Below are 13,655 nucleotides of genomic sequence, written 5' to 3'. Positions count from 1 at the left end.
TATGCTTTGCTAAATACTCTCTCAATATGCCCTGCCACCTTTGCAGATCTATGCTCATGCACCGCCCGGTCCCTCTGTCCCTGCACACTCTTTAGAACAGTACTATTTAGTCTGTATTGCCTCTCCTTATGCCTTTTGCTAAAATGCATTACCTCACACTTATCTGTATTAAATTCCATCTGCCACTTGTCTGCTCATTCTGCTAGCTTATCTATATCCTGTTGCAGCTGATTGGTATAATCCTCACTGTCTGCCAGTCCTCTAAGTTTGGTGTCATTGGCAAATTTTGAAATTTTACTCTGAATTCCAATATCCAAGTCATTTATATATATCAAAAAAGCAGTGGTCCCAGCACTGAATCTTGGGGAACACCACTGTCTGCCATCCTCCAGTCTGAAAAACAACCATTTTTCACAACTCACTGTTTTCTGTCCTTGAGCCAATGTTTTAACCAAGCTGATGCTAACCCTCCTATTCCATGGGCCTCAATTTTGGTAACTAGCCTTTTATGTGGTACTTTGTCAAAAGCTTTCTTAAAATCCATATAGACAACATCCACTGCATTCCTTTCACCAAATATCTTTGTTACTTCATCAAAAAAATCTATTAGTCAAGTACGATCTGCCTTTTACAAATCCATGCTGGCTATCCTAAATAAACTCAAACCTCTCCTCGTGCCTGTTGATTTTTCCCCTGATTATTGTTTCTTAAACCTTACCACTACTGATGTTAAACTGACCAGCCTGTAGCCACCAGGAATGTCCTTACACTCTTTCTTGAATAAGGGTGTCACATTTTCCAATCTCCAATCCTTTGGCACCCCCCCCCCCCCTCTATCTTTGGAAAGGTTGGAAGATTATGGCAAGCCCTTCTGCTATATCCACTCGCACATCTTTTAGCAACCTGGGATGCAAGCCATCCGGACCAGGTGACTTATCCATTCTAAGCATGTACCTAGCCAGTACCCGAAATTTCTCTTCCTTAAAGATCACCCATTGCTCAGTTGCAGTTTTTCCTGTCAATCTTTGGTTCCATTTTACTCTGGCTAGAACTCCTCTCATCACATTGAAGTTAGCCCTCTTCCAATTTAGAAGTTCTACTTTAGATTGTTCCTTGGTCTTCTCCATTGTTTATCTAAACCTTATGATACAATGTTCACTCTTACCCAAATGTTCTCCCACAGACACTTGGTCCACTTGGCCCACCTCATTCCCCAGCACCAGATCCAGCAGTGCCTCCTTCCTAGTTGGACTGAGAAGATACTGGTCAAGGAAGTTCTTCTGAACACATTTCAGAAATTCCTCCCCCTCCTTACCCTTTACTCTAACATTATCCCAATCGATGTTTAGGTAATTAAAGATCCCCCCCACCCCCACCACAATATCACCACTCTATGATTCTTGCACATCTCTGTCATTTCCCTGCAGATTTACTCTTCTATTTCTCTCTTTTACTATTTGGAGGCTTATAGAATACTTCCAGTAGTGTGATCATCCCCTTTTTGCTTCTCAACTTGACCAAATGGATTCTGTCTTTTCCCCCTCAAGGATATCCCTTCTTTCCAACACTACAATGTCTTCTCTAATCAGTACTGTCACCCCACCTCCCTTTTTCCCTTCCCTAACTTTTATGAACACTTTGTATCCTTGAATATTAGACGGCCAGTCCTCACCATTTTTAAGCTACTGAATTGAATATTTTACATTATAATTTAGAATAAAAATATTCATATATGTGAAGTCATGCTTAAAAATTGGTTACAAGTTTAGTGTTCCAGAACTCATTTTAAAGATTGTTTTCATTTATGAAATTAATTAATTTCATTATGTTGCTGCTGATTGTGTCTTGATGCACAGACTATTCGTGGTCAGACATGCAGTGCTTTGGAATGGCAGTATATGGATTTGTTCCATGTACTGAATTCCTTATCTCAGTCATTCTGCCCAATTAGAGTCTAATAGAGCCATACAGCACAGGAGACCATTTGGCCCATTGTATGCATGCTCTTTGAAAGTGCTATCCAATTATCCCCAATCCACTCCTCTTTCCCCAAAGCTCTGCAAATGTTTCTTTTTCAAGTATATATCCAATTCCCTTTTGAAAGTTTGAATCTGCTTCCTTTACCTTTTTAGGCAGTGCATTCCAGCTCATAATAACTCGCTGGCACTTTCCCACTGGGAAGGCGATAAAATCAGGAAGTTCATTTTTGCAACACTTGTTAGATGGATTGTTAGAGAGAATGGATTTAATGGATTGTTAGAGAGAAGGCCAGATGCTTACCTTCTAAGATTATGAATGGGGCATTCAATGTGGCGTAGGAGGAAAATGTGACAAATAACTTGATATAAGCAAATAAATATTCTTGCACTTTATTGTACAATGTAACTTTTGTTGTGTTTTGTGTAATGATTTTGATATAAGAATGGACTGAAAAATATTCCCTTTTTTAAAGAAGCTTTCTCATTTTCCTCTTTGGAATGTGATTTTAGCAATCAATGGATACATGTACGGCAATCAACCAGGCCTGGAGATGCGGAAAGGAAATACAGTGGCTTGGCATATGATTGGTTTAGGGTCTGAAGTTGATATCCATGGGATTTACTTCCAGGGTAACACATTCCTCAGCAAAGGAACCAGAAGGGATACAGTTAATCTGTTCCCACATGTTACAGTCACAGCTATCATGGAAACTGACAATGCAGGTAGAGCAATATGTATTCAGAATGTATATATTTGATTTTGTAGATGGCACTTTTAATAAAGATATTCATAAGTCCCTTTTTAAAAAAATTAAAAAGAAACTGTTCCTGGTATGGTTGGAAAGGTCTAATCCTCTTTCCAAGGCAGAGAAAAACCCAAGTATCTCAATGAACCTGGATGGCTACCTCACTTTTGCAACCTTTCTTGTCTCTGTCCACTTTATTGTGACTACTAAGATCATTGCTCTCTTTCATTTCTACGCTTAGATTATGTTTTTTTTTGTGTGCTCCTCCTCCTTCTCCTCTGTGCATCTTCACTGTGTTGACCAGGGCTCATTGCAAAGTCTCCTACTCAAATTTGTTCTTTCTGGGATTTCAAAGCTTCCAACACATTACTTCCCACACTCTTCTCTTTTTTCTTACAACTTACAGTCTTTTTTGAATTAATTTCCATTCTCTCTTTTTGCCTATCCTCCTCCATTCCACTTCTCTCCTTGAAGTCTTTGACTCTGTGCCAGTGGGGTGCGATTCTATGAGCGTCAGACACCTTCTGGTAACTCAGAATAGTGGCTGTTGGTCTTCAGTCAGCCTCAACAATAATTATTAACCAAGCTGTACCAGATCTTGGCCTTGCTTGGCAGCCACATACATACCAGTCTACCAGAATTTTCAAACCCAAATTTGATATAATTTAATCACTGCTACTGATTTATTTGCCCTTCATTGCTATGCTATTCAATCTTGGTGATATCCCGCATAGTGGTGTCCCGTTCTTTCATCTAAATTTCCCAGTTTCTAATTTTGTATTTCAGCCAACTGCTTCTGACAATGAAATGCAAGAATGCAGGCCATGGGCCCCAATATTGAACTATTACCCTGACCACATTACCAGCTATTAATCTATATGTTATAATAACCAATAGATCCCTCCATAGCATTGATCATGGTAAATGGAGGATATGGTCTATCTCTTACCTGTGTGTTGTGATTGTATTGCTGACTTTTCTCTGTCTTGCTCTTCTGCTTCTGTTCACTTACTTTTCTTTAGGGTGGGAGATGATGAGTGGCATGGTAGTGAAAGATATTGCCATGGTCACATTCTTTGGCAGAAAATGCAGGGAAAGCTCTGATTTTAGGTTGCAGGAGCTGCCTTCACACCTCCTCTCACTTTATCTGATCCCTTTTGCTTTTTCTACAATTCTTTGCTCCCAGCACCTCCCAAGCTGCTTTCCTTCCTACCAACACCTCCTGATATCTCCCCTCCTTGATCCTGTTCCTCCTCAACCCCTTTCCCTTCATCCCAAGCCCTCACATGCTCACTAATTCCTCCCTTTCTTGTTGCTATTGATGGTTTTACACTATCGCCCAAAGTCAAGGTTACCCTTTGACAGTAATAGCTGTGTGGAATAGACTCCCAGATAAACTGGTAGAGGCAAAAACTCCATAATCACTGAAGAAACAATTGGATGCTGCAACTGGAGGACTTTATGATCAATGAAAGTCAGAGGACATTCTGATCAAACTTCGTAGTTTTCCAATCAGATCATACTTGGCTACTGTGTCCTTGTTTTATTACATCTTCAAAGTATCCTCTGAATGATTTGATCCATATTCTGTTGCGCTGTTTTGTGCAGGAGTATTTGAAGTAGTCTGCAAGACAACAGATCACTATGCTGGAGGAATGAAGCAGTTTTACACAGTGAAGAAACCCTCCAGTTTTCAATTACCTGATTTTCCTTACCATGAAAAGAAATATTACATTGCAGCTGTTGAAATTGAATGGGATTATTCACCTTCAAGGGCGTGGGAACTGGAAAGGCACCACATTCATGGAGAAAGGTAATTCCTAAAAAAATAAATATGTGAATGCAGGACAAGTCACTTAACGGACATACTGCTAAGTGGGGTGTCTGCTATTGGCAATAGAAATGGTAACCAGATGACAGAGATTCAGGATAATTACCAAAAGAATGAGGAGGCAGATGAGGTGAATTTCTTTATGCAGTGAGTTGTTGTGATCTGGAATGCACTACCTGAAAGGGTGGTGGAAGCAGATCCAAGAGTAACTTTCAAAAGGGAATTGGATAAATACCTGAAAAGGAAACATTTACAGGGCTATGGGGAATGAGCAGAGGAGTGAGACTAATTGGATAGCTCTTTCAAAGATCAAGCACAATGGGCCAAAGTACCTCCTTCTGAGCTCTGTGATTCTGATATACATATTGCTGGAATCACTCAGCAGGTCTGGCAGCATCTGTGGAAAGAGAAGCAGAGTTAACGTTTCGGGTCAGTGACCCTTCTTCGGACCCTTCCGATGAAGGGTCACTGACCCGAAACGTTAACTCTGCTTCTCTTTCCACAGATGCTGCCAGACCTGCTGAGTGATTCCAGCATTTCTTGTTTTTGTTTCAGATTTCCAGCATCCGCAGTATTTTGCTTTTATTATACTGATATACATATTGTTGTATTATGTTACATCACAAAATTATAATAACTTATTTTTTGTTTTGAACCTCTAAATTGTGCTGCTTTGCCCTCCCTCCTGTCCATGTTTAACACCATTGATAGCAGCATACCTGGATAGGTATAGCATGAGATCAGTGTAAAGTCAAGCCTTTTTCTACACTGACCTAACTTCAAAAAAAAAACTGCTGATGTGACATTTCCAAGATCAACCATCCTTCTGCCATTTCTAAGTGCAATTGCAAAGCTGATTGAAGTAATATTGAATAAAGAAAATCTCTATACACTTGACCATAACACACTAGAAAATAGATTTAAACTGCCTAAGCTAACTTCTCTTTGATTCAGAGAGCCAATAGAGAGATTGTTTTCTATTAGTGTAGGCTGGATTTGAAGCCAGAAATCAAAGGTTATTATTCTAATCAACTATACAACCCAGTCTCTTGGAGGATTGAAATTCCTGTGTGCTATCTTAACAGACTAGTTAACTCATGGAAAACAAATAGGTTATATCTATGCTAAAATATTGCGTGCAGGAATTGGTCACAAACTCATTAATCAATGCACTAAAAATAACACATAGGAATTCAGCTCCCTGAAGAATTAAGTTTTTAAAGAAGTTGATTCAGAACAATGGTCTTCCAGACATGTTAAAGTCAATTGCTACTTTTTAAAGCTGAGTGTAGCTATCTCAATAATACTGTGATTGTACTGCACATAATAATATCTATTAAATTATTGTGGAAATCCTGATAAATCACAAGTCACATTTGTCAGTATACAACGTCAACTTCAAATAACAGAGACCTCTGCAATCATCAACTTCCAGATAAGGAACACATAGCCTCATTGCTAATGAGGATTAGAGCACGGCTACCCGAACCCAATCCGATGGGACCCGATGACTTGTCGGGCTTGGGTCGGGTTGGGTCGCTCTTGCGGGTCCAGCATTCAGGGTCGGGTCAGGTTGGGCCGGGCTGGGTCGAACACAGTGACAGCCAAAACGTCAAGGCGGGAAACACTCCGCACTAGTCTGCAGTGAGCAATTCCATCCAAGGTAGAGTACAACCTACCGGTGGTCGGGTCGGGTCAGGTTGGGTCGGGTGCGGGAAAAAAATGAAAGGACTCGGGCTCGGGTCGGGTTTCATTTGCAGACCTGAGCAGGCCTTTAATGAGGATATGTTTCTTTACCTAGCAGTAGGCTGGGTCAGCTAGCTGAAGCAAAATGAAGGGGGATAAGAAGGTTCATAACGATTTTGGAATGCAATGAGCTGATGAAGGATAAAAAGCTTTATCATTGATTATATCTCTCTCGTCAATTTTCTCCTGCCCTCCTGGCTTTTGCTTCTTTCTTCAATACGGAGTTAGTCACATTTCAGTGCCTCACTCAGGTCAAGTGGTCACTATTCATGCCTGAGCTTTCACAGTGGCTGCTGGAGGTCCATTCAACTGCAAAGAGGATCACAGACAAGCCCAAACCTGCCTTTGACTTGACGCCATCATCAAATGCACTTTTAACAGGGATTACTGGATAGCAATCAGGAGTGAGAATCCACATCGATTTTCCTTTTTCTTATCCTGGATTGCTGAGGCCAATTGCAACATCCCTATTGCCAATCAGCTAACACAGCACAGACTGAGGATCAAACCTGGGACCCTCCTGATGATCTGCATAGCTCAGTTACTAATGGATACATTTCTTAAGCCACAGGAAAGACTAAATTGATTTAAAAAAAATAAATGGTATTGTAAAACTGTAAACCATCAGTTGGAGGCAACAAAAACAACATCATCTTGCATTTTTATAGCACCTTCATAGTAGAAAATTGCCCCAAGGTGCTTCACACTGAGGCAAAGAAGTAAATATTTATGAGGGGTGATTAAAAGCTTGGTCAGAGAGGTGGCATTGAAGGAGAGTCTTAAAGCACAAGTGGGAAATGAAAAAGCACATAGATTTAGGGAAGGGGTTCAAGAGCATAGGTTCTAGACAGTTGAAGGCTTGGCTGCCAATAGTGGAGTAGAGGGAGTGGAGATGACACATGAGGCCAAATTGAGAGGAGCACTGAGTTATTGAATAAGGATACTCAGATAGGGAGAGGCGAGGCTATGAAGGGATTTATACAGGAGGATGAAAATTTTAAATTTAAGGTGTTGTTGGACCGGGAGCCAATGTAGGTCAGCAAGCACAGAGGTAATAGATGAGCGAGTCATGTGCAGGATAGGATACATGAAGCAAAAGATGAGCTTAAGTTCTCTCATTTACCCTCACACTCCATTCCACTAATTGGTTGAAAATTCTCAGTCATAGCCTCTACAGATCTCTTGTCCGACATACAACAGATACCCTACTTACCCCAGAATTGGACCCAAAGCTACCTCAATTCGATCACTTGGAAGCACATTATTTAGTTTTATTAATATGGGCATTTTTGTGCTTCCAACTTTAGTCCTGGCGAGCCTTATGTAGTGCAAGGAAACCATACCATTGGTTCTAAGTACAAGAAAGTTGTCTATCGGGAATATACTGATAAGACATTTACTAAACAGAAGGAGAGAACCACAAAAGAAAAACATCTGGAAATTCAAGGTATTCTGCATGTTTATTTAATAAATTTTGTTGTTGGGTGATTGCTAATTTATTATAATCTATGACACTCTATGCCATTATGATATTGACGCCTACATTTATATGACTCCTTATTTCATTGAAATGTTTCCAGTGAAATGATTGGTATTATCTAGGAAAATATAGTAACCATTCTGCACCAGTAATGTCCCCCATCTATTAATATGTTAATATTCAGTCTCATGTCAGCATACCATTTTCTTAATTCATCCTTATATCATCAATTTAATTTTGACATGAATGTTGTGCCTGAAATTTGTAATTTGGGTCTTGTTTGCTCATGCATCAGAATGGACTGATAGATTCTGCTTGTATTGTCAAAAATACATTTTGACATTTGTTTCTTCCCTCCTCCCCCAGGCCCACTGCTTCAGGCAAAAGTCGGTGATAAACTCAAAATTGTATTCAAGAATCTAGCCACAAGGCCCTATTCTATTCATGCGCAAGGAGTGAAAACAGACAGTGCTACAGTTAAATATACTCTACCAGGTAAAGCCAGTTGTTCCTTACCCCTCTGGCAACAGCCTATTCTGTCATAGTGTCTTCTGAATCCCTTTGAGAGTTCTATGGCATGAACCTGATATCCACAATGGTAAAGTTTCCTTTTACTCACCAAATCTGATGCCAATTGCGCTTGGAACTAGAGAGTCAGACCTCCAAAGTTGGTGATGGATCAGAGCTTGGGTTCAACCCAAACCACAGATTCCTGACCAGAATGTAAACACAGTCTTCAGCTGTTCGGATTCCAGACTCTTGCTTCCTGTTGCAAGTAGTTATTTACAGTTATGGTGTCAGGACATCACATCACTTGCAAATTAGCTTCAGAAACAGTAATGAGAATGGGTATCAAAGAGCCAATGTAAACCAGCTCTCCAAATATTTACAGTGAACTCAAGAGTAAATTGTTCTTTGTTCGTACGCACTGTGATGTAATGCCATAATAATTTAGTATCTTCCTGATCTTCCTAGTGGTCATATATGGGTACATGGTCTTCCTAATGCCTCAACTTACTCCCATAATTCGCTATTGGAACATGTTTAATTTAGGTCTAGGGTGTTCCTTTAAACTTAATTCTTCATAGTACCACTATCATAGATAAAGCACTACAAAATGACCATTGTAGACTGCAAGTCAGCATCTGTGATGTTACACTTTGCAAAATGCAATGCAGGAAGGAGAAGCCATGGCATCGCTCTGGTGTTGGAAAAGTGCACATTAAAAGCTGGAATTGGCAGAGGATTATACTGACAAACTATTGGAAACATGCATTTTTTAAAAGAAAGTATGAGTAGAAATTGCTCTATAAAGTGAGTCAGTACATAATTAAACTTACTTTATTTATAGGTGAGACAGAAACATATATTTGGAAGATTCCTAGTAGGTCTGGTCCTGAAGATGAGGAATCTCATTGCATTCCATGGATATATTACTCAAATGTAGATCCAATTAAGGTACAGCAAGAGTACATAATTAAGATAAACTGACCAACACTAACTGTCTGTAGTCATTGCCCCTTTGAACTTTCTTGTCTCCTTCCAAATATATTGCTTTACACATTTGTCCTTCTCCTTCATCCGTATGTGTTGAAGAGAAAACCTCTGGCTCCGTTTTCTAATCAATTCTTCCCAGGACCTGAAAGCTGTGGAGCTTCTTACTCCTTTATATTCATTCCTTCTATAATCTACAAAGAGTTTTAAAACCCAGGTTTAGCAGCACCTGATCATTGCTGATACATTTACTCATCTTCTCTCTTACTATTTTCAACTGAGGTGGTGTCAGGACTATGTCTTCTCCTCCTTCTCCCTCTCACCTTCTGTTCCCTTCCTTTCCCCTCCCTCCTCTCCCCTTTTTACCCCCTCTTTCCCATCTGTTTACTCCCCCACCTCCCCTCCTCCCTGCTCTCCTCCTTCCTCTCCATCCTTCTCCCTCTTTCTCCTACTTTCATTCTCCCACTCCACCTTCACTATCCCTGCTTGAGTCCAATTACCCCCACCACCACCACCCCCCCCCCCCCAAACTTCTACATTCTCTAACCCTACTTAATATGAATACGGCATTTGCTCTCAATTCTCCTTGTGCAGAGTAATGCAAGTTCAATTAGTGTTATATAAGATTCATCAAATGTACATACTAAAATGTTTTAATTTATAATGGCAGAGAATCTGGTTGGAGAAGTAATTTGGAACAGATAGTGGAGACAACTTGAGCTTAATGTCTTGATTGTTTCTGTACTGTAACATCCTAATTAAAGTGATGTGGTGTTACCTGCTATATACTCCTTCCCTAAAGTATAAGATGAAGTTTATGTAATCAATGGCATTGGACTGGATGTCCCGAACATTAAGGTAAGCTGGCTGGAACTTCACAAGCTGCCCTGCATAGTTCCTTCCACTACCGTGAAGGCAGATGTCTGCCATATAGCTGATAAAGAAACTCTGAGACTTGGGACACCAGCTCCTGCAGGCCAAACATGAAAACATTCATTCATGTAACTGAGGATTAATACTTATCATGATTGAGTGGTCTAGAGCTGCTGAAGCCTTGCATCTACAACTGGTGAACCACTGTTGGTGTGTGTCCATGGTGACGTCAGGAGGATGGTGGCAATACACTGACATATTTTATGGTGTTCCTGGTACCTACTGTACTTATGCTTGTCCAGTAATCAATTAATACCAATTCTCTTTGGAGTTGACTGGCGGTGGCAGATTAACCTGAGACAACCCATTGTGACAAACTAAGAAATCTGAGACTGAGTCAGGCAGCTCTGCAGTATTGTTGATGATATGACCAGCCACCTGGCTCACTGACAAGACCTGGAGGGGTAATGCTGTCATTGGAGCTAGGATCCTTCCCACTCAACTCCAGCTAACCCTGAAGCCTGCACAAGCCATGGGAAACGTGCCAATGCTCTGCGTTGGTTTTGGTTGGTTAATACACCAGCAATAACTTTCCCTGGACAAGCTTGGCTTGGCTTGGCTCATGCCAACCTACAAAGCTCTTTGGATTTTAGTGGTCTATGAAGGGAGAGTGTAGACTCATTTCAGGCAAACAGAAATTCTACCTTGTTCCAGGTTTCTCAATAGCTTGTTTTGGAGACACTAAAATAAGCTTATAAGTTTTTGCACATGTCAAACATTTAACTGACTAAAACAAAATCTCTGCTCATGTGACTATAGAATGTCTGAAACTGTATTAGGAATATACAAAGATAAGAACAGGAGTAGTTTATTTAGCTTCTTGAGCCTGTTCTGCCATTCAATGAGATCATGGCTGATCTGTGACCTAACTTCATATACCTACCTTCGCCCCATGTACCTTAATGCCTTTGACAAACAAATATCTATCAATATAAATATCTATCAATCTCAGTTTGAAAATCAACAATTAATCTAGCATATGGCGGACAATATTTTTGCTGCTTTGTAGCTTCAATTTTAATCTCTCTTTTATTCCAGTTTTACCTACACTTTGCTGCATCAATCTAACATTAGTCCCAATTATTAAACAACATAAAAGTAAAAATTATTCTTTAAAAAATGCAGAATTCATATTGTAAAGGACAAGCAAACAGCTAGCAGAATTGCAAATCCCAGTATTGAACTTCTCTCCCAGTCTATGATGCTTTAAGAACCACTCGAATTTTTGGTTTGTTACTGCCACTTATCTATTAATTGTCATTCTACACACAATGGGCAGTATTTAACGGAGACAACGGGGGTCTCGCCCACCGGCTAAAGAGCCGGCAAAAGACCCACGTCACCTCTTTTCAGGAAGGCCTACCGCATCACGTGCCAAGCAGGCACTTAATTGGGTAGCAGCGGGCCTTCTCCAGGATTAAGGAGCCCAGGGATGCTTGTCCCACCACTGAGAGCTGCCAGCCAATCAGAGGCTGGCAGCTCTTTTACTCAGTAGCGCTCCTGCGGAGGTAGTGGCTGCTGCCAGTACTGCACCCACCCAAGACCCAGGATCATCGATGGACCCAAGCTACAGGTGAGTGATGGTGTGACGGGTCTCATGGGGTGGTGGTTGTGGGGGAGGGGTTTGTAGGGGAGGTCAACAGCAAGAGTAGCGGTGTGGCTCTCAGCGGCCCCCCCCTTCCCGATGCCAGGTCCCTTGATCAGGCACTGGGAGCCTGCAAGCAACCCGCACAGGTTTGCTTGTCGTGCTCCCTGCATGGTGACAGGCGCACCTGCGGCTGGGCTAATACTGGCGGCAGCGGAATGAGGTGCTTAATTGGGCATTAATTGCTCACTTAAGGGCCTCAATTAGCAGTGGGACAGGAAGGCCATACACCTTGGCCTTTCCGCCACAGACTTAATTGGGGTGGAGGCAGGAAGGTGGCGGGGTTCCCGCCTGTCATCATCCCGCCTGGTTAAATGCTCCCCCGCCTTCAAACTCGCCATGGGGGAGAGCATAAAATCCATCCCAATATCCTTCATTGTCTTCATATCTATCATAAATAGATTAGTGATTGAAGCTCAGTTGTTTGAAATGAAATGTGTAGTGTTCTCACATTTTCTATAATGTGATTGGGAAAATATTTTATTATGCAGTGAGTTGTTGTGATCTGGAATGCGCTGCTGAAGCAGATTCAGCAGTAACTTTCAAAAAGAAATTGGATAAATACTTGAAGGGAAATATTTACAGAGCTATGGCAAAGTAGCAGGAACTAACTGAATAGCTCTATCAATGAGCTGACAGAGGCACATTTGGCCAAATGGCCTCCTTCTGTGCTGTATAATTCTATGATTCTACAATTCCTTTTCCCTCTGGTGCAGGATATGTACAGCGGCCTGATAGGGACTCTGGTCACATGTCGCAAAAGCTTCTTCGAGACTATTGGTTTGAAGAAAAAGGTGCTGCAAGAGTTTGCTCTTCTGTTCTTAGTTTTTGATGAGAATGAGTCGTGGTACCTGGATGAAAATATTAAAACTTATTGCCTCAAACCGAAACAAGTGAATAAAATGGATGAAGATTTTATTGAGAGCAACAAAAAGCATGGTATGTTCTGACTTATATTCACAATTGATGGGCCTGGGCCATAGATTCAGGTGACAAACACCAGTCTCAAACATCATTTTGCTATTCACTATGTACTTTCGGATTCAGTCAAGAGATCCACGGATTTTGAGGTGGTGATGCATTGTATTCTGTTGTTCTCTTCAGTATTTGTATGCTGTTCTGAATGGGGAACATTATCGACTAGTTGAGTCTTTCTGTGCATGTGTCCCACAGTAATCAGTTTTAAAAATTGACTGAAGATTGATTATTGTCTTTATCTGAAGAGCTCCTCTGTAGAACCCAACAATCATTATTTTTCTTTCCATCACTTTCAGCGCAGGCTTTTTCTGAGCTGAAACAAGGAGAACTCTTGAAGTATGGACATGGTTGTTAATAGATTTGTTGGCCTACATTTTCCAAACTTGCTACCTCCCCCACCCCATTCCTTTATATTCATATATATTTTTTAAAAACATGCTTTTAAATTTCTCCTTTTCCTTTCCTAGAGGGGGGGCCTGTGCCGCAATGCATCATGGGAGTGCTTGCACAGTGCCCTCTTCAACCTAACACCCACTTTTCTGACCCCAAATGCTAGATGTCAGACCTTACTGGGGAGCCCAACTTCCAGTGTCAAAGAGCTGAAGTGGAGGAAACATGATAGAATTTCCCCAGCCGAGTTCACCACTGGTGACTTATGCGGATCTAAACACCAGCACAGACTAGTTGGGCTGAATGGCCTGTTTCTGTGCTGTATATTCTATGTAAAGCGTTGAGGAGTTGGCAGAACATGCATCGAGTTGTGTTCTGCTTCTGCCTGTCCCAGAGCAAGCGGGGGAGGTGGAAAATCTAGGCTTTCAAATGT

General features: G+C 41.1%; 1 protein-coding gene across 1 annotated transcript in view; it reads left to right on the top strand.

Annotated features, from left to right (window-relative positions):
* Positions 1-13,655, top strand: part of cp (ceruloplasmin) — a 58,630-nt gene that overhangs the window by 34,510 nt on the left and 10,465 nt on the right. Inside the window, exons 11-16 of the mRNA XM_068042612.1 lie at positions 2,490-2,702; positions 4,334-4,538; positions 7,610-7,749; positions 8,149-8,277; positions 9,134-9,240; positions 12,571-12,793. Of these exons, the coding sequence (XP_067898713.1) occupies positions 2,490-2,702; positions 4,334-4,538; positions 7,610-7,749; positions 8,149-8,277; positions 9,134-9,240; positions 12,571-12,793 (1,017 nt within the window). The remainder of the gene's footprint in view (positions 1-2,489; positions 2,703-4,333; positions 4,539-7,609; positions 7,750-8,148; positions 8,278-9,133; positions 9,241-12,570; positions 12,794-13,655) is intronic.

This window comes from Heterodontus francisci, chromosome 11 (assembly GCF_036365525.1).
Source record: "Heterodontus francisci isolate sHetFra1 chromosome 11, sHetFra1.hap1, whole genome shotgun sequence".
Lineage (NCBI taxonomy): Eukaryota > Metazoa > Chordata > Chondrichthyes > Heterodontiformes > Heterodontidae > Heterodontus > Heterodontus francisci.
Note: the sequence above shows the minus strand (reverse complement) of the source record. Positions and strands in the feature narration are given on the sequence as shown.